This window comes from Microcaecilia unicolor, chromosome 3, assembly GCF_901765095.1.
Source record: "Microcaecilia unicolor chromosome 3, aMicUni1.1, whole genome shotgun sequence".
Classification (NCBI taxonomy): Eukaryota; Metazoa; Chordata; class Amphibia; order Gymnophiona; family Siphonopidae; genus Microcaecilia; species Microcaecilia unicolor.
Window position 1 is genome coordinate 350,646,298 of NC_044033.1, and position 21,381 is coordinate 350,667,678.

The window sequence follows — 21,381 nt, forward strand, 5'->3', positions numbered from 1 at the left end:
TGGGGTTTCCTATGACTGTCAGCTCTGCTTTACGTTGCTGCTATGGTAAACTCTAGAATCGCCCCTTTACTTGCTAGCCTATGGGAACTGTAATAGAGACTTTAAATGCTAAACAAACAAAGAAAACCCTATTCCTTAAACTGCCTTTGCTAAATAAGTAGAGTAACTTAAAAATAAATACACTGAGATAACTTATTTAACTCTAAGTCTTCCTTTCCCAAGTTTGCTTATTTCCGATCTGACGAAGAAGGGCAACCTTCGAAAGCTAATCAAGAAATGTATTAAGTTATGTCCAATAAAAAAGGTATCATCTTATTTTCTTTTCCATGTTTTATTTTGTTTGATTTCTATTGATTTCCCAAGTTTAAAAGCAATTTCCCAGCAAATAACTTACCAATGAAGATTTGTCCTGCTCTGGAAGCCCTCAGATATATCAGCAGAGGGGGGCCTAAGCCCATAATGTGGGGGGGGGGGGCACATTTTGCCCCACCTCTCTCTACCCCCACTGCAACCCCTCATACCTGGGCTGGCAAGGGTCCCCAAACCCCGCCAGCAGAAACCTTCCTGTGGCAATACTCTGTGCCACGTTGCTTGCCCTACTTTCCCTCCCCAGCGTGCATGCTCAGTTTTAGTGAAATCGCGCTGAACTCCACTAGCATATAACTCAAAAGAGGCACATCAGGGGTGTTCCAAAAAGTTGGGCACAGAGTTACAGAATACTGCCTCTGTGCGCCTAACTTGGGCACCAGCATTTACACAAGGTTTCAGCAGACATAAGTCCGGTGTGAGAATTGGCGCTGAGTGTGATTCTATAAAGGATGCACGTCCTTTATAGCATTGGGCTTAGTGCCGATTTTTGTCCGGTGCTGTATTTTGAGCGCCATCTATAGAATTCCCACTAAAATGTGTCCTCATCCTAAAGAGCTTACCCCACTTACTGTGCTGAACAAGAAAAAGTGTTCCATGCGCTGGCAGTGCTAGAGTCTAAAAATATGAATCCTTACCTTCCTTGAGAGCCTGCGCTTTATTTCTCTTCTTGCTTCTTGTTCCTCCTCTTCATTCTTTTCTGTGGTTACAAGGAAAATAAGAATATATGTTTATTTTACAGATCTAATCTCTACAGCTGCATAATTGGGATAATTTTATAACAAGGAGCCAGGGACGCTGAGAGACAAAGCCAGGCCCAGGGCAAAGAATCTTCAGGGCCCTGCTGCCGCCGCTCTCTCCCGTAGCAGTGATCGAGAGAGACTGCTTTGCCAGCCACAGGTCCTTTTTCCTGCCACATCCTCCTGTGAAGTTACAATAACTTCCTGTTTCCGCATGTGGGAAGCGGCAGGAAGAAGGACCTGTAGCTGTCAGAACAGTCTCTCTCGATTGCCAGTGCCAGGCCCTTCTTTGAGGCCGGACCCGGGGAATCCTGCTTCCCCCCCCCCCCCCCCCCCCCCTCATGGTGGCCCTGCAGGGAACGTAAGCCTTTAAAAAGAGGAGGGGAGGACTATTTTTCTCTCTACAAATTTTAATGGAATTGCATGTTTCTCCAGTTCCATGTTCATGTGGAACGTGAGAGTACAGATACTAAACAAGAGAACCCGCACTCACAGAATGGAGGTAAAGACTCAAGTGCCATGAACCAGGATCAGAGGGCCTGTGTCACTATCAGACAGGCTCACTTTTGAAAGAGAAGGACGCCCATCTTTCGACACAAATCGGAAGATGGGCGTTCTTCTCACAGGGTCGCCCAAATCGGTATAATCGAAAGCCGATTTTGGGCGTCCCCAACTGCTTTCCGTCGCAGGGATGACCAAAGTTCACGGGGGCGTGTCGGAGGCAAAGCGAAACATGGGACTTGGGCGTGCCCAACACATGGACGTCCTCGACCTATAATTGAAAAAAAAGGGCATCCCTGACGAGCACTTGGATGACTTTACCTGGTCCTGTTTTTCTTATGACCAAGGCACAAAAAGGTGCCCGAACTGACCAGATGACCACCGGAGAGAATCAGGGATGACCTCCCGTTACTCCCCCAGTGGTCACTAACCCCCTTCTACTCTCAAAAAAATATCTTAAATTTTTTTTTTTTGCCAGCCTCAAATGTCATACTCAGGTCCATGACAGCAGTATGCAGGTCCCTGGAGCAGTTTTAGTGGGTGCAGTGCACTTCAGGCAGGCAGACCCAGGCCCCCCCCCTACCTGTTACACTTGTGGTGGTAAATGTGAGCCCTCCATAACCCACCAGAAACCCACTGTACCCACATCTAGGTGCCCCCTTCACCCGTAAGGGCTATGGCAGTGATGTACAGTTGTGTGTAGTGGGTTTTGAGGGGGATTTGGGGGGCTCAGCACACAAGGTAAGGGAGCTATGTACCTGGGAGCAATTTATGAAGTCCACTGCAGTGCCCCCTAGGGTGCCCAGTTGGTGTCCTGGCATGTCAGGGGAACCAGTGCACTACGAATGCTGACTCCTCCCACGACCAAAAGGCTTGCATTTGGTTGTTTCTGAGATGGGCGTCCTTGGTTTCCATTATCGCCGAAATCAGAAACGACCAAGTCTAAAGAGGACCATCTCTAAGGACGACCTAAATTTCAGGATTTGGGCGTCCCTGACTGTATTATCGAAACGAAAGATGGACGTCCATCTTGTTTTGATAATACGGGTTTCCCCGCCCCTCCATTGGGACGTTTTGCGAGGATATCCTCAGCAAAACTTGGGCATCCCTTTCGATTATGCCCCTCAGCGTCTACAATAAGAAAAAACATAAAGCCAGGCCTTGACACATACAGACTACTGCATACCAAACCTGCTCCATATCATACATAACTTCTTGAGGCAGCTGTTGCAAAAGACCTATATAGCTATAGCTAGCTAGCTAGCTATCTATCTATATACATATAGATATAAACAATAGTGCCATTCTGTGGAGAAAGGAAGCTGGGGGTGCAGCACAACACAGAGCTGCTTGCAAATGATGCAAGGCACCTGTGAAGAAGCACTGAGCAGTGTCAGTCAGGCCTGTCTATTGCTTGCCATATCTCCTCCACAACTGGTTGTCATGGTTGTAGCAGAGCAGCTTCTGGTGATCTGCTAACAGGGGCCAGTGTGGAAGAATGAAATCTGCTCTGCTCTGTTAACTGGTTAAAAGTGCTGACTGCTTATAATTTTGTCCAACTAATTTAAATTTAGCCACCCCCAAAAAGACAATGTGGAGGCATGTCATGGACATTTAGCTGGACAGTGCAGACATTCAGGGGTTCATGCATAAATCCGTGTGCTAGAGCTGCTGACTGCATGACTTTCAACATGAGCTTTCCACAGAAAAATATTACTGGGATGCAGTAATCAATGAGCATGCAAGTTACTACCATATTAAAATTGTTGCAGTAATCCACAGCTTAGTGCAAAAATTTCTCCTTTCCTGTCTGTACATTAGCAGTGATTGCCTCACTCACTAACAAGAAGAGGGACATTAAAAAAAAAAAAAAGTCTCCAGATCTGTATCCCCAACCCTCCCCCTCCCTGGGTAGCACTCCCTTCCCCCAACTTAAAAAATTCTCTGGTGTCTAATGCACCCACCCATCCACCCTGATCTGTCTAGTGGTATCCCCCAACTTCCCGATCTCCCCAAGGGTTTACCATGAAGAAGCAGGAAGAATGCCTCTCATTCCTGCCTCCATGCCACCATCTTGGAAAATGGTAGCACCCGATTCCACGTGATGCATCCTTGGATGCACTGAGTAGGGTCAATCTGCCAAATAAGGGAATTTTCCCCTTATTTAGTAGTGTGGGCAGAGATGATCATATAAGGGAAAATTTCCTTTATTTGCCAGACTGTTCCTGCTTGGTGAAACCCATGACGTATTACATGGGGTCAGGTGCCACCATTTTCCAAAATGGCAGTGTGAAGGCAGAAGCAAGTGGACATCACTCCTGCCTCGGTGTCTGGGGGTAAGAGTGCTGCTAGACACCAAAGAATTTTTACCTTTCAGTTGGTGGGAGTCAAGTTGAGAGGCTGCCACTAGACACAAGGGAATTTTTAAAGTCAATGGAAGGAGGGGTTGGGTTGGGTCATGGGGTGGGAGGTGCAACTAGACATCAGGTAATTTTTGAAGTCAGGGGGTCAGGTCAGGCTGGAGGTGCCACTAGACAACAGGATCAATGCAGAAAGCTATGTTGAGCAGGGGGTTTGGGTTTAGGGTGTGGGGAGGGGAGGGGGCTCTCCTTACTCTTCTACGCTGTCTCAGACCTAGCACTAGATTTCTTGCATTAGGCTGGTCTGGCAGTCATTGGTGAATGGCTTTGCACTGTTGCGGATTGCCTAATGGCCAATGTCTACCACATAAACTAATTTTAGCATTGAAACCCTTTCTGCATCATGTGACCAGACAACTCATTAACTGCCCACTTCTACCCATGGTAGCTGTTTGCATCACTACTACTACTACTACAAATCATTTCTACAGCGCTACCAGTCGTACGCAGCGCTTCACAACTGAACATGAAGAAAAGACAGTCCCTGCCCAAGTCCCTCAGTGCTACCTGTTATAGTTAACTAAAGAACTCTGACTGTGCTCAGTTGCTGAACTAAATGTAGTTTGATACCTTTATTTGAAGCTTTATCTGGTCTTAAATCCATAATTCCTGGAACATGACTAATTTATGGACCTCATGATCTCTATTTCCCTTCCCCTCTTTTCCCTCATCCCTTGTAATTACTATCCTTCCTATTCACCTTACTATACTTTGTCTGTTTGTTTACCGGATTGGTGATTGCCTATACGGACTGATGTTAGCCATATTGAGCCTGCCAATGGGTGGGAAAATGCGGGGAATAAATGTTATAAATAAATAAATTCAGTAGCACTTTGGTGCCATTTAAGCAGATAAAGATATCTGTTTCTCTTTCTTGCTTCCTGGGCTGATCAATATAGGCCCCAAAGTGTTTTTAACCATTGAATTGAATGCACAAGCTTAAAGTGGCAGACAAGTTTTGCACAGAAAAACCTAAAGTTGCACATTTATTATCCTTTCTCATAAAAAGGGAAATTTAACACCCACCCACATTTGTACAGTTACTGCACTATTTAACTGCCCTGCTGAATCAGGAAACAAGCCAGTGACCACAGCTGCATTCCACAATCGCTTTTTGAAGCCAGCAACTTTGACAAAGAATAACAAAAGTTGCATTGCTTGCTATTAGGCTGTGTGTGTGTCACAACAAACAAAGGCTGCGCCTTAGGACCGGTGCCTTGAATTGTGGAATATTTAATTGGTAGCAGAAGAGTGACGGAACCGAGAAAGAGGTACAATTTCATCAAGGGAGCAGCTCTGCTTCCAATCCTAAAGGAACTCAAAAGGACTTCCCATTCCAGCCCTCTCTCTCATCTAGGCTGAGTCACTACGGGTAGCCTGGTATTTATTCCTTCCTTCATGGGATAGGGAAGAGCAGCTCCGGAAGGTTCTGAAAGACTGCAGGACATGGGGAGAAGGTTGTACCGCATGGCGCATGGCACAGAGTCTGGTTGGGTAGCTAAGGACCCTCCTCCCATGATGACTGTCAGGAGCAGCTGCCTTTCATCTCCAAAAACAAAGCCTGGCAAGGGGACAGACCTGCCAGCTCTCCCTTTTTAAATAAATAGAACAGAGAAGTGGAGACTCAATGAAGGATAAACAAGCAGTAACACAATACTATAATGGATCTCTGAGTTTGTGCATACAAAGACATGCAGCGAGTGTGTGTAACAAAGCATCTGGAGAGAACGCAGAGTCTATATCAGAAACTACACTGAACTCATCCACATCACAAAGGCCCAAAGGGGAAAAACACCTGGTGGAGATAATTTCACAGGATAGAAATGAAAACCAAGCCAGGAGCCAGCACTGAAATCATCCACATTGAGAGAATTGAGGCTGTGTCTACCCTCGTGTATCCTTTCCAAGGTTTGTAGGTTTTTGGCTTCAGGTTTTTTGATAAAACTGAAGTTGTGTAGAAAGAGCTCTCAACAACACACAAAAATCTCACATCAATCCAGCACAGCAAAAAGGGTCTGGGTCACTAAAGACTTCTCTCCCACTCTGTGTCCTGCTGTCCATCTTCAAGGTACCCTTTCCTCTAGGACAGTCAACCAACTCAGGGCTGCCGAGAAGGGGGGGGCAGGGGCAGATAGATTCCCCCAGGCCCGGTCTCCAAGGGGAGCCTGGCGATGGGATCTGTCTTTCTCCTGCTCCTGATGGGACCCAGTTGATCACGTTAACACAATCACCCTGGTCCCGACAGGAGCAGAAGAAAGACAGGCACCGGGCCCCCCTTAGAGGCCAGGGAGGAGCAGACAGGATTCCAAATTGGATTTGGGGTCTGGTTTGACTAGCAGGGGCCCCCAAGCCCTGCCAGCAGAGAAGCCTTCCTCCAGCGCTGTTCTTCGCCGCATTGCCTGCCCTGCTCAGTGCTTCCCTTCATGTCGCGCATGCTCAGTTTTGATGAAATTGAGCATACGTGACGTGAGGGGAAGCACTGAGCAGGGCAGGCAATGTGGCAGAGAACAGCGCTGGAGGAAGGCTTCTGCTGGCAGGGCTTGAGGACCCCCGCCAGCCAGTGGCGTTCCTAGGGTGGCTGACACCCGGGGCGGATCTCCGATGCGCCCCCCCCCCCGGTGCAGCGCGACCCCCCCACCCCCCCGGTGAAAAAACACACCTCCCCCCGGTGAAAGGACACCCCCCCCAGGTGCATTTTTACCTGCTGGGGGGGGGGGGGGGGGAGGGTGCCGCGCGCCTGTCTGCTTCGCTCGTTCCATGCTCCCTCTGCCCCGGAACAGGAAGTAACCTGTTCTGGGGCACAGCACAGAACGAGCGAAGCAGACAGGCGCGCGGGACCCCCCCAGCGGCGTGCACCCGGGGCGGACCGCCCCCACCTTGCTACGCCACTGCCGCCAGCCAAGGTATGTGGAGTTATGGCGAGGTCAGGGAGGTGGGACAAAATGTGCCCCCCTAATCTAGGCTCCGGTCCCCCCCCCAATCTTTCAAGTCTGGCTACACCCATGGAGGCAGGGGCGGCCCAAACGAGTGAGCGAGGGAGGGGGTGGCAACTGCGACTGCGTCCTGAGTGGGAGAGCATGGGGGGCGGCGGCAGCAGTCCTGCCCCAGGCCCAGCTCTGTCTTTCGGCGGCCCTGGACCAACTAACCAGTATGTATACAAATACTATGCAAGAGTTATGCCATGTGCTTTGATTGTAACCATAGAAAGGCAGTATATCAAGTTCCTTTCCCTTTCCTTTCCCCTTGATAACAACTTATAACAAAAACAAGCTGTTACATTTGAAGAAGGAGCATGAATGCACAAAAGCTCATATACAGGATAATTTTTATGCTGGCTCACTAAATTGCAAAGAATCCAAGTATTAACTAGATATACTGAGAAGCCACTTAGCAGCATTAAACAATGCTGGAGCCAAGTCCAGTCTGTGTTTTTAAAACGTGTGCCAAAAACGGAGTTTCATCAGAGTTGTGAATGAGGCTTCTGCTCTCACTGGATATGGCTAACAAAAATGAAACATGAAACAAATCATTGCAATATTCCAGTGAAATTTGTTGGGCAGGGGAGAGGGGGAGGGGGAGGGATGAGAACCTACGCTTGAATTTCGGCAGAATCAGTTCATTATATATTGATACAGATGAACCCCATTCACCCCTTAGATATTGAACTTCAACAACATTTTCAGCCTTGTCTAGTTCAATATCTATTGCCATTTTTTAAAACCAAATCTTTCATCCCATTGGAGGCTGAGCCAAAGGAGGAGTTACTGCCAATTTTCAAATGAAAATCTATGGTGTACGGTTGGCCTGATGGATCAGTGCTAGGCAGTGCTGTTCAGTTACCCTGCATGAAAACTTTATCTCCTAGATCTGGCTTCTGCTCCCTGTGTGGGTCAGGCCACTGTGCAATCAGTGAGGGGAGGAAGTCCCAGATATTTTACAAGAGCAGTGTCAATTATCTAGCTAAGAGTACAGCAGTCGTGGATTGTGGAATGACCCACAGTGTATGCTTTTCTGCTACAGATCCGTTACTCTGATGGCTGGGCTGGATAGCAGAGGGCTAAGACAACCTGGAGCCACTGAGAGGTAGGAGAAAACCAAAGAAAATCAGAACTCAGGTGTGGGAGAGATACTGAGTGGGAAGAAGCATGAGAGGGATAACAGCTCAAGACAGAAAAGGGGATAACTCCAAAGGAAAGGTTCTGAGGTATTCTTAAGTGTTGTATTTTCAAAAGGAGAAATATTCTGCATCACCAGGGGTTGGTGACTGTGTGGCACACATGCATATCCCACCTGGTATGCACATCACTCTGCAACTTCAGCACCACGAGCATTTTCAGTGCGTTTTTTCTAGCAAAAAAAGGAGCTGGTACTCAAATGCTAGGCCACCCTTTAGGGGTGGGATGATCTCTGAGGGACCCACCCCACAATAGCCAGGCCCCCTGCAACCAGTCACAGAATCTCTGACAAGGCAAAATTGGTGTGTAGAGCCTGAGCTCTTTCAATAAAACTTGGGGTCCATGGGTCAATTTTAGCAGACAACGGAAAAGGTGCCGGTACTGAGTACCCCCAAGTACCCCCTCAAAAAAAGCCCTGAGCATTTTCAAAGTTCATGGGCTGGCTGTCAGTACCAACCCTACCATTGAGCAATAATTCTTTCCACATGGCCTGCATCCTGTCATATCCCTCTCAGGCTGACCTGGTATTGTGATGGATAAGATCAGAACAGCTGGGCCACAAGATTTGAAAATGGTTCTTCAGTAGGTACTGCTGTGTGAACTGCATACAGGGCAGCTATGGAGATGCAGGGATTAACCTTCTTCATGGACCATTGGCTTCATTTCTCACAAAATGTTGTTAGCCACTGCTCTTAATTTTTCTGCTTCACCTTTTTTCCCTGCTGCCATAGCTGGCGCTTGTAAGCAGTGTTCCTGTCACAGAGTTCTCATAGTAACAATAATAAGACCCGGCAGCAGTGATACTTACGTTTTAAGATGTTTCTTTGCTCCAGTTCTTCAGTTGTGGGTCTCTGACTAAGTCTCCTGTCAGAACAAGAGACATAAAAAGTTATCAGCCAAGATTCCTCATAACTTTGAAGTAACTTTTATTCTAATTCTAATTGAAGATACAGTAGCGTGATCACTGCATTAGTCCATAAACTCTCCAAAAATGTAATATATTCAGATTAAAAGGACCATTTTTAAAGACTTGTCTGCACTAAAACAACTGTTAACATAAGTGTTGCCATACTGGGACAGACCAAAGGTCCCTGAAGCCCAGTGTCCTGTTTCTATCATTGGCCAATCCAGGTCACAAGTACCTGGCAAGATCCCGAAAGACTAAAATAGATTTTATGCTGCTTATCCTAGAAATAAGCAGTGGATTTTCCCAAGACCACCTTAGTAATGGCTTATGGACTTTTCTCTTAGGAAATTATCTAAACCTTTTTTAAACCTCACTAAACTAACTGCTTTTACCACATTCTCTGGCAACAAATTCCAGAGTTTAATTACACGATGAGTGAAGAAATATTTTCTCTGGTTTGTTTTAAATTTACTACTTAGTTGCTTCAGTGCGTACACCCTAATCCTAGTATTTTTGGAAAGAGTAAACATGCGATTCACATCTACCTCTTCTACTCAACTAAGTATTTTATCTTACCATATCTCCCCTCAGCCATCTCTTCTCCAAGCTGAAGAGCCCTAGCTGATAGGGAAGTCATCCCATCCCCTTTATCATTTTCATTGCCCTTTTGTGTACCTTTTCTAATTCTGCTATATCTTTTCTGAGATGTTACTATATGCACTGAGACCTGTCCTCCCACCCCTCCAAAAATGTGGGTGACAGAGTCTGCAGAAGAAGAGAAGCAGGATTAAGGGTGGAGATTTCAGTTTCCAAGCCCTGTGTGGACTTTCCTACAGGCACATTTACTTCTCTTTCAAAGCAGGTACAAATATACATGCTGACAAGTCCCATTCCCAGGGCCAGCTATTTTTTAAAACACAAACTCAATAGGGGTTCCCTTTGAGCTTGCAGACCCAGGAGTAATCTACCCCTTTCATATCCAGGTAACTTCATCCTTCCTTGACCCGAGGAAAGGAGTGCCCCTCTCAAGAACTACTGAACAAAGTTTAGGTATTACCTTATAAAATGTCTTGTAATTTTAATCTGGACACAAACACTTCCTTATAAGCAAAGCTTTCAAAGAAACTAATATTATGAAATACTCTCTCTCTCATTTGTGTGTCATTATGTTTTTATTTGAGTGGAAACAGTCTGTACTTTTATTTCATTCTCTTCCTATATTTGGATCCCCCATGTGTACCTTTTTGAATTCTTTCACTGTTTTCATCCCCACCGCCTCCTATGGAAGAGCATTCCAAGCATCCACCACCCTCTCTGTGAAAGAGTATTTCCTAATGCTGCCTTTCAGTTTCCCCTTTGCAGCTTCATTTCATGTCCACTAGTTCTATAGTCTCATCATTTTTTGGAAAAGGTTTATTTTTTAATTTATATCATATTTAAATATCTATATCATATATCCCCTATTCCTCCTCTCTTCCAAGGTACTTATATTCAAGTGTTCAAATCTCTTCTCATATGTCTTCTGGTAGAGACCCCATACTGTTTTGGTCGCTTTTCTCTGAACCACTTTGAGTATTTCTTTCAAAGATATATTCATTCAAACACTCAAACACACAGAGAAACACTCAAACATACACAGTCATAAACACCCCACATACAAACACAAAAAACATCCAAGTACAAACACACATGCATATAACATACCAAAATACACCCACACAAACACCCATGTACAGCACATACAAGCGAATACCCATGAATACACATACAAAGCCAACATACACAACCCCACAGCACAACACAAATATATATTTGAGAAGAGGGGGATAGGAGAGGGGAGAAGGTAGGAAACGTCCAGTTGTTTTCCCTATCCCCAAGGAAATCAGAAAAAAAAACAGAGAAATTCAAGGAACAATCTGGCTGTGCTGACTAGAAGGATACTCCCTTCTTCCTCTCTGTGACCAATCTGTAGCGTAGGCACTGCAGCACCTGCACAACACAGTCTATTATTGCCTCAAAGCTTACAGAAATGAGCTCTGCATTCAAAACACAACAGCAGGTGAGTCCTCAGGCTTCTGAGCAACCCACAATGTTGGCCATGCTAACATTATCAATGACAACAAAGACCTTTGTCTTCTGGTAGCCTGTTGCTTGGAAATACATTTGCCTTGTGTAAAGAAAGGAGGAATTATTTCTGATGTACTCAAGTGTCTCCACTCTCTCACTTTCTCTGTCAGTCTCTTTCTCTCCTCCATCTCTTCCTGGTGTGAATTTCTTTTTTAATACTAGGGAGAAAAGGCAAGTGATTGGCTAGTCACTGAAGTGTGATTAGCCAGACGATAGGGTTTGGCTCCCCCCTCCCCCCAAATCTTGTTCACAGTCAAACCTCAGAATGCCTGCAGTACCCCTTTGGTCAAACCAGCTCCAGCAATATCAATGATCCCAATAATTATACAATAGCTTAGAGGCTCTTCCTTTAGATATCACTATGAAACCTCTGGGCCTCATGCATTGTGAGGGCTGGAGCAATGCTTGAATAGCTTCTGATGTGTAACTCTTTGGTCTCAAGAGATGTATTGTGATGTGATTTTGTGCATGTGTGAAAGAATGCCATAAAAAGTGTGTGTTGGCTGTGTTTTGGATTTGTAAAGAGAAATGTGGCAAAATGCATTCATTCTTACTTTTACAGTGTAATCTTCTTTACATGGCTTTCATTTTCAGGCACATTGGCTGCAGTTAACCTCAGTAGAAGAGGAGATTTCCCTAACACCCTCATTATGGGTAAAAGAAAATGTCTCACCTTCCTCACAAGCAGTGAAAAAAAACAAGTTAAATGGGTATCCAAGACGTAGCCTTTTTAACATCATCAATTTGTATGACCCCCCTGTCATTTGTGCAGAGCAGACCACATGACCTAATATCAAATGAAGTGCTGTCTCTTTAAGCAGTCAACAGTTCAATCAAGTACCAAAAGTCAATTTAATCATCTCCAACTCCTTTTTGCTTATTTTAGAATCCTATGATAAAGCCAGTATAGTCTGCTATATCTTCTTTGCAATGACAAAATATTGACTGGTTTGGAAGGGGTTATTGGCAGCAAGAGCAACACTGTCTTTCTAACAGTCATTATTCCCTGTCCTGTGTATATATTTACTACTAAGATAACCCCTGACAACTGGTAACACATACAAATATTTGGCCAATATTCAAAGACACTTATTTTAAACAGGTGGTGTGGGCCTATTGGAGGTGTATATTTAAACATCAGATTGGTCAGTGGTTTTCATCATAAAGCGTAAGGGGACATATTTAAAGATCTCAATATGTATACTTTGGAAAAGTGGCAGGAGAGGGGAGATATGATGGAGACATTTAAATACCTATGTGGCATAAATGCACAGGAGGCGTCTCAATTGAAAGGAAGCTCTGAAGCGAGGGGGCATAGGATGAAGGTGAAAGGGGATAGACTCAGAAGTAACCTGAGGAAATACTTCATCACGGAAAGGATGGTAAATTTGTGGAACGGCCTCCTGGTGGAAGTGGTGGAGACAAAAACAGTATCTGAATTCATGAGAGCTTGGGACAAATACATAGGATCGCTAAGGGATTGATAGGGAGAGTAGATAGCATGGCTCGGCAGATTGGATAGGCCATATGGCCTTTATCTGCCTAGGGAAAGGGAAATGGAAATGGGACTTGATATACCGCCTTTCTGAGGTTTTTGCAACTACATTCAAAGCGGTTTACATATATTCGGGTACTTATTTTGTACTAGGGGCAACCTACATTTTTCTATATCAGGGGCAGGAGAGGGGAGGATAGGGAATCTGTTGGGGTGATAGTGGGTGGGAGGTAGGGTTATGCTAAAAAAAAGTCTGTTTGTTAGATCCTTGTTGTTAGACAATCTAGTAGGTAAAGGGAACCACTGCATACTAGTGTATTGTTATGTTGTTGGAAACAGAACTGAAGACATTAAAAAAGCCACTTATTTGGGTAGCAGGCACTGACTGGTGCCATGCGCTGATTTTTAACAACACTATACAGGTAGTGCTACTGATAGTCTCCAGTGACCACCCAGCAGTAAGGCAATGGAGGAGTAGCCTAGTGGTTAGTGCAGTGAATGTTGATCCTGGGGAAGTGGGTTCAATTCCCACTGCAGCTCCCTGTAACTCCAAGCAAGTCACTTAACTCTCCATTGCCTCAGTTAGTGGAGGTTATAAAGGGGTTTCAAGTATTATGTTTCATTTCAATTGTTGAAAGAGTGCAGCTGAATAAACTGTTGTGAAGTGTAATCAGAGCTTGAATTGTGGTAGGCTCCTTAAACATATAAATAACGTTTAAAAAAAAAAATGAAATGCTGATCATGAAATGTGAATATTCACACAACTTTAAAAGTCTGTGTGTGTGTGTATATATATCTATATCTATCTATCTATCTATCTATATATATATATATTTATCTACATGTAAAAGGACAATTCAAAACCTCCTTGTATTGAATTATTTTCTATGATATGCACAGCATAAAATGTTTATGAATATAATTGAGGATTTAGATTATAACTAATACCTTACTAGTTTGGTTCCTATTTGCTGCCACATTTCCTGCCTCTGTTCTTCAGAAGTGCGCTGTAAGATGTTTTTGTCTTCTAATTCTTTCTTGGATGGCCTGTTGCCAAGTTTGATAGCCAGTGTATCCCTCCGACGGATTTTACTAGCCAAAGAACCTAGAAAAAAAGAAAAGGCTAGTGAATCATTTGAACACAGGTGTAGAACTTGCAAACGTGGTGAACTTCACATGCATGGCTCACACAGCTCACCGGAGACAATCAAATGCTTTCCCCAAATAGATACAGACAAAGAAGTGTCCTAAAATGTTTAACACGGTTTAATGAGACAGCAAAAACACCAGACCCATAAAGAAAATGAACAAAAAAATAAGACATCAGACATCAGCTATGGGGACAGATTTCATTTGAATATCTCAGTTCCCTACTGTAGCCTGCAAGTCTGTAAAGATAATGCCTATGCCTTTGCTACAGTAATATTAAAAAAAAAAAAGGACAGGATCCACTCTGATAATATCCATCAAAAAACAATAAAAAATAGTAGTTGGACACTAATGCACGCAATAAGAAATACACATCAATTTAGATCAAAAACATGGGAGGAAAAAGACCTACATAAGTACATAAGCATTGCCACACTGGGAAAACACCAAAGGTCCATCAAGCCCAGCACTCTGTCTCCGACAGCGGCCAATCCAGGGCCCAAGAACCTGGCAAAACCCCCAAATTTAATAATGATCAATGTACTTTTTCTTCAGGAATCTGTCCAGACCCCCTTTAAACTCAGCAAGGCCAGCTGCCGTCACTACCTTCTCTGGCAATGAGTTCCAGAGTCTAACTACGCGCTGATTAAAGAAAAACTTTCTCCGATTTGTTTTAATCCTACCACATTCTAATTTCATCTTGTGTCCCCTGGTTCTATTATTGTTAGAAAGTGTAAACAAACGCTTCACATCTGTCCGCTCTACCCCACTCATTATTTTGTAGACCTCTATCATATCACCCCTCAGCTGCCTTTTCTCAGAAGCTTATGGCTGCGCAAACTTCCTTTCACTGTTGCAGCCAAAATGCTATACTCAATCCCTAGTCAAAAAACCTCCCGGTTCAATTTTAAATAACACCTTAACTTTTTTACTCTTTTCATTTTCAATGTACAAGTAGGAAAAACTTTCCTTCACATAAAGAACTCTTTTTCAGAAGGAAAAAGAAAGCACTGATGGCAAATAAGGACCCACATGGTTCATCCAGTCTGCCCAGAATGGTAGCTGGGGTTGTACCTGCCAAGTTACTCCCACCCCCCACCTATTTTCAAGTATGAAAGGCAATAAGTATTGTTTTGACTGTAATTTTTGAAAGGTCGTCTAAAGTTAAATGCCAAGATGATGTGCCCTAGGCACAAATTCTATAACCGCAGTTAATGCGTGTAACTGCTGTTTTACAATACTAGGATAAGTCCAGAGTTGCACGTGTAACTTACTCTAGCTCAATGGCTGGTGTAAATGCTCCCACCTAACTGTAGGCAGTTAAGGGTATAACTGCTAGTATTCTATAAACCACACCCCTAAACTGCCTAGGCCCCTCCCAGTTCCGCTCCCCATTGCAGCTGCAAGCTATGGTTTTTGTGCACACACTTTTCTAGAATACAAAGAATATTTTGTAGAATATCAATTATTAGAAACTATAGCCTGATATTGATCGTTAACATCAACCAACAACTCAATATTAAATAAGTTGCACCCGTAGCTGCCACTACAACTTGACCCGTGCTAGTTTGCACAACTTTATAGAATAAAGGGGGTATACTTATATCCCATCCCCTTTGGTTGGAAATGCTCTGTACTTTTATTCCACCCTCTTTGTATTATTTATTAATTTAGATTTTGCTCACACCTTTTTCAGTAGTAGCTGAAGGTGAGTTACATTCAGGTACTGTGGATATTTCTCTGCCCCAGGCAGGCTCACAATCTAAGTTTGTACCTGAGGCAATGGAGGGTTAAGTGACTTGCCCAAGATCACAAGCAGCAGCAGTGGGATTTGAACTGCCCACCTCTGGATTAGAAGATCTGTGCTCTAACCACTAGGCCACTCCTCCACTGCAGTCTGTAATCTCTCTTTTTACTGACCCACTCCAATTTTTTCCCTCTCTCTGTCATGCTACATGGATGGGTAACCTGGATGACTTAGGTTCCATTGCTAGGGATGTCTCCTTCAACCCTCAATATGACCTTTCTATCAACAGGAGTTGTTCAATAGCAGCTGGCGCTTTTCTTCCTACCTTGAACCTTAACACCTCACATCCGTGATCCAGCTGAGCCTTGCCAGTCAGGACACCCACAATGAAGTGCCTTGAGCAGCAGTGCTACAACTCATGCAGCCAACCCTGTAACCTTGCATTTGATTCTTTAAACGTTCTTACTTTCTTCACTTTCGTCATCGTCGTCATCTTCATCATCATCTTTGTATAATATAGGTCCATCTGAGTCTGAGTCATTGACTTGGTCCTCTTTGCCTTCACTTTCACTGTCCAGAGTACTGGAGGCATCGGTCAGTTCTTGGTCATTTGGGCAAGGTATCTCTGTCACCTGGTCTTCCACAGTAGCGGAACTGTTCACATGGAAAGGCAGAAAATTCTGTAACACAACACTATAAAGACTTTTCTTCTCATGCCTTTATGAAGTATCACAACATAGAACCCCCTGATTTTGCACAAAGGAAAGGTAAGAGTCATACTCAAAAAAAGAAGCTTTCATCTAAAAAAAAATTTGCACACTAAGAAGCAAATCAAATCCAAGTGTTTACCTATGTGTAGGTTCACCCCCAGCTAAAATTGAGAAAAGTTTCCAACAAAATGTTACCTGCTGAGTTGAGTAATATAAAATGACTAGTAAGAAAGGCCCGTTTCTGAGGCCAATGAAACGGGCGCTAGCAAGGCACTTTGGTTACCATCCCCCTCCCCTTGTTGGTGAACTTACCCTCCGTGCTTGTGGGTGGTCGTGGTCGCCTCGCCGCGACGTACAGAGTGGCTTGCCTGCCTCACACTCCCTCCGTTCGTTGTCACGTAGTAGATCGATGTATGCCCCGCCCTCGCGTCAAACGTGATGACGTTGAGGGCGCAGCGATGCGATTGGTCAAGTGTCATTGCTCTGCCCTCGATGTCATCACGTTTGACACGAGGGCGGGTCAAACAGTAATGGGGATAAATTCCGATCTATGCCGCCTCACAAACTGGAGTTGCAGCTTCATTAGAACGTTGAGATAGCAAATTATGTGCGGAAGGGGCGTGGCTGAGGGCGGGTCTATCAGTGAGAGTGGTGCCTGAGTGACAGTGAGTGGTGACAGCCTAAGTGCAGGGCTCCAGTGTTTCCCTGCCACAGAGTGAGCTTCAGAATGTTTGAGGTGAGAATTATTTATATAGATATCCTGTGTTGAAAAAAGGCAGCTGAGAGGTCCAGCACATGTTCAAGGAATGGAATAAAGCATCTTGACACGGGATTTCAAACCACCTAATCTAATCAGATCATTTATAAACTGCTTGATCCCTGCAGTTGGTCCAAAGTTGTTTACATTTGGCAATGTGTACAGCAATTAAAAAATTACAAAAGAAACTAATATAAAGCAACCACAAAGAAGATAAGATTAAAATAATCACGACAGGTTTCAATAATAAAAACAACATAATCATAATGGATATTTTTCAAAGAGATATGTTTTCAAAAGCTTTCTAAAACACATATAGAATGTTTGAATTTTTACACAGATTGGTAAATCATTCCAGACCTAGACTGCTTTAAAGGAAAAAAGAAGTCTCAGGAAATGTTTTTGAAGATGTATTCTTAAAGGAGGGAAATTTTAATAATAAACGATCAGTAGACCTATGTGTTCGCTCCTTAGGGGTAATAAAAAGTCAATTAACAAGATATATTGAAGTAAAACCATACAAAACTTTTAAAACATGGCAAGATAATTTAAAATCAGTGCGAGCACATATTGGCAACAAATGGAGAGATACCAAAAGTGGAAATACTGGATTGTTTGAAAATCAAAGAAGCTGCAGTATTATGCAGTATTTGTATTTTTTAAAATCATTTTTTAACAGATAGCCCAGTGTACAGAGCACTGCAGTGATCTAACTGGTGAAGCAATTTTTGCTAAAAAAAAAAAAAAAAGTATGAATTTTTCTTAATCTATGAAGGATGTAGGAAACGTTTCTACACTTGCAAATCAAAAGATAATGTAGAATCAAGAAATATTCCCAAAATCCTAATGGGTAAAACATCGCCACATGATAAAAGTAATAGATCCTGGCAATAATGTAATATTCTTTCCAAACCAAAGAATATTAGTTTTTGATGCGTTCAACTTAAGCCGCTGAAAAACTGCCCAAAGGGGAAAAAAAAAGACTTGCAACATAGGGGCCCTTTTACTAAGCCACGCTAAAAGGGGCAATGCCTTATTTTCCCAATTAGCACGTGGCCATTAGCACATGAGCCCTTACTGAGGCGGTAAGGGATCCCGCACTAATCGGGCAGAACGCAGTAGTTTACCCACGCTACCCGATTGGAGGTGGAGAGTAGGCGTGCCCTGCGCTAAACATGCCCCCTGCACTAAAAAAGAAGAGCGACCAGAATGATAAAGGGGTATAGATCTCCTCTCATATGAGGAAAGGCTAAAGAGGTTAGGGCTCTTCAGCTTGGAAAAGAGATGGATGTGGGGAGATATGATTGAGGTCTACAAAATCCTGAGTGGTGTAGAACGAGTAGTAGTAAATCCATTTTTTTTACTCGTTCCAAAAGTAGAAAGACTAGGGGACACTCAAGGAAGTTACATGGAAATACTTTTAAAACAAATAGGAGGAAATATTTTTTCACTCAATGAATAGTTAAGCTCTGGAACTCTTTTCCGGAGGATGTGGTAACAGCAGTTAGTGTATCTGGGTTTTAAAAAGGCTTGGACAAATTCCTGGAGGAAAGTCCATAGTCTGCTATTCGCACAGACACATGGGAAGCAACTACTTGCCCTGGGACTTGTAGTATGGAGTATTGCCACGATTTGGGTTTCTGCTAGGTATTTGTGACCTGGCTTGGACACTGTTTGGAAAACAGAATACTGGGCTAGATGGACCATTGGTCTGACCCAATATGGCTACTCTTATGATCTTATTTTATGTTTAGTGTGTGGGTAGTATGTGCTGATTTCCAAACTACCACAGAACACCTGAGTGCGTTCCACTGTAGTGACTTTTAGCTTGCAGTTGGCATGCGTTAGAGCTTACTGCAACTTAGTAAACAGATCCCATAAAGATGTTAAAAAGTAAAGGAGAAAGTGAGGAGTCCTGGGGGACCCCACAAGGAGGTTTCAAGTGTGTAACAATTTACCATCCTCTTTTTTTTTTTTAACAGACTATGATCTTTCAACCAGCAACTTGCTAAACCAAGAGAGCACAGAACCCTCTCTCAAGCCCATAGTATATGTTCAACTTAAGTACTATGGAGCCCTTTTACTAAGCTTCGGTAGGGCTAACATGTGGGTAGCATGCGCTGAATCAACACTACTGTCAGGGTAGCACAGGTGCCCGGTGGTAATTCCAAAGTTTCTATTTTCTACTGCGGGGGGGGGGGGGGGGGGGGGGGGGGGGGGGGGAAGGAGGGTGTGTGTTTCCAGTGGTAATGGGCAGCGCAGCCACATTGGCACGCACTACCTGATTACCACATGAGTATCACGTCAGCCCTTTCAGTCAAGTAAATAGGTGGCATTAAGGACTCAGGCAGTAAACAGATGTGTGCTACTTTTCATATTAGTGCACAGCCATTTACTGCCCCATTTACAAAAAGGCCTTTTTCTCCACACGGTAAAAAATGGCCCAGCACATGCCAATTTCACATGTCCAAACTACCGCAGGCCACTTTTTGGCGCAGCTTCGAAGAAGGGCCCCTATATGCATGAACCTTACAATATTTTCTGGACTGCTAAAGTTGCATTCTTGGGGGTTAATTTACAGGGTGCCTATAAATTTTTCAAAAGATTCACCTCTTTTATAAAGTAAACAAAGGCGCCTATGTGTCTTTATAAAACAGAACACCAAAGTTGACAAAAGTAGTTCACTATCAGGTTTATTTTCGAAAGAGAAGGACGCCCATCTTTCGACACAAATCGCAAGATGGGCGTCCTTCTCACAGGGTCGCACAAATCGGCATAATCGAAAGCCGATTTTGGGTGTCCTCAACTGCTTTCCGTCACAGGGACGACCAAAGTTCATGGGGGCATGTTGGAGGTGTAGCGAACGTGGGTCTAGGGCCAGAGGCGTAGCCAGGTTTTGATCTCAGGGGGAGCAGACTTTTACAAAATAGGCGCCAGATGTTGTCAGCTAGACAGCAGTGTCTGTGTTGTTGGCGGGCAATGATTAATACAGGCTGTCTCTGTTGCGTCCTGCCTACAAGGAAACAGTAAGTTACATCAGTAGGCAGGACGCAGAAGAGGTCCCTGGACTGGCCACAGCAGGCAACCTGTCTTCTTAACTTCAAATAAAAATATTCAAATCGTGACCATCACCTCAGGAATAGCACACGCAGTCCTTCCACTGCTAGACACCTTGTTTAAATCAGATGGGCTTTTGTTTGTGTGGTGGCTCTACAGGATATGAAGAACACTAGTCTTGAGCATTTTTATCTTGCGTGACCTTGGTGGCCCTTGCCCCAGAGCCTACTTTCAAATAGGGCTAGACACTTTGTGAAATAACACAAACCCCTGCAAAAAGACACCCACAACCTATACTGAAAACTTACCACACCAAAACAGCCCTAACCCACCTATGAAAAGACAATGCTATAAATATTACAGTGAGACCTAGAGAAGTGTTTCCCTAGGTGGTCCTGGAGTACCCCCTTGCCATTTCAGGTTTTCAGGATATCCACAATGAATCTGCATGAAAAAGATTTGCATGTAATGGAGGCAGTATATGCAAATCAATGTCATGCATATTTATTGTGGATATCCTGAAAACCTGACTGGCAAGGGGGTACTCCAGGAGTGCCCAAGAACACAAAACTTACCACACCATAACAGCCCTAAACCACCTATCAGAAGACAGTGCTATATATATTACACTGGGCTCTGGAGCATCAATATACCTACTATTGGGAAACTGGAACAAGCTGCACCATTACTCATTCCTACACAGATACTACATGCTGGCAGAATCCTTCACCTCAGTCACACATGCAGAACATGGACAGACCCTCATCTATATAACATAAGAGTAGCCATACTGGGTCAGACCAATGGTCCATCTAGCCCAGTATCCTGTTTCCAATGTGGCCAACCCAGGTCACAAGCACCTGGCAGAAACCCAAATTGTGACAACATTCCATGCTACCAATCTAATGCAGAATAGGGAGCCACAACCCCCCCCCCCCAAAAAAAAAACAAAAACAAAAAAAAAACAACCATTGAAATAGAGACCCCCTGCCCAAGGAAACCAGACTCTAAACAGTGCTATACTGGTAAAAAAAAGAGACAGAAATGCATTTTCTCCTGTACTTTGCAAAATAAAAATATAAAAAATGTACATTTTACAAAGCAGGTACATCTCAGTGCTTACAAAGTATTAAATAAAACTAATTTGGTTCTACCTTTGTTGCCTGGGAATAGTCTTTTTTTCCATGTTCCATGAGTCAGCCTTACAAATTCTTTTCCAGATTTACCTTT

General features: G+C 43.8%; 1 protein-coding gene across 2 annotated transcripts in view; it reads right to left on the reverse strand.

Moving 5' to 3' along the window:
• The window catches only part of PHACTR2 (phosphatase and actin regulator 2), a 237,959-nt gene that overhangs the window by 49,657 nt on the left and 166,921 nt on the right, over window positions 1-21,381 (reverse strand). For both annotated transcript variants that reach the window (XR_003941615.1, XM_030198490.1), the window contains exons 7-10: window positions 16,094-16,281; window positions 13,680-13,836; window positions 9,011-9,066; window positions 1,005-1,066 (exon numbers count right to left, since the gene is read on the reverse strand). Coding sequence is in view for 1 of the 2 variants with exons in the window: in XM_030198490.1 (XP_030054350.1) it covers window positions 1,005-1,066; window positions 9,011-9,066; window positions 13,680-13,836; window positions 16,094-16,281 (463 nt within the window). In the remaining variant the exon portion in view is untranslated. The remainder of the gene's footprint in view (window positions 1-1,004; window positions 1,067-9,010; window positions 9,067-13,679; window positions 13,837-16,093; window positions 16,282-21,381) is intronic.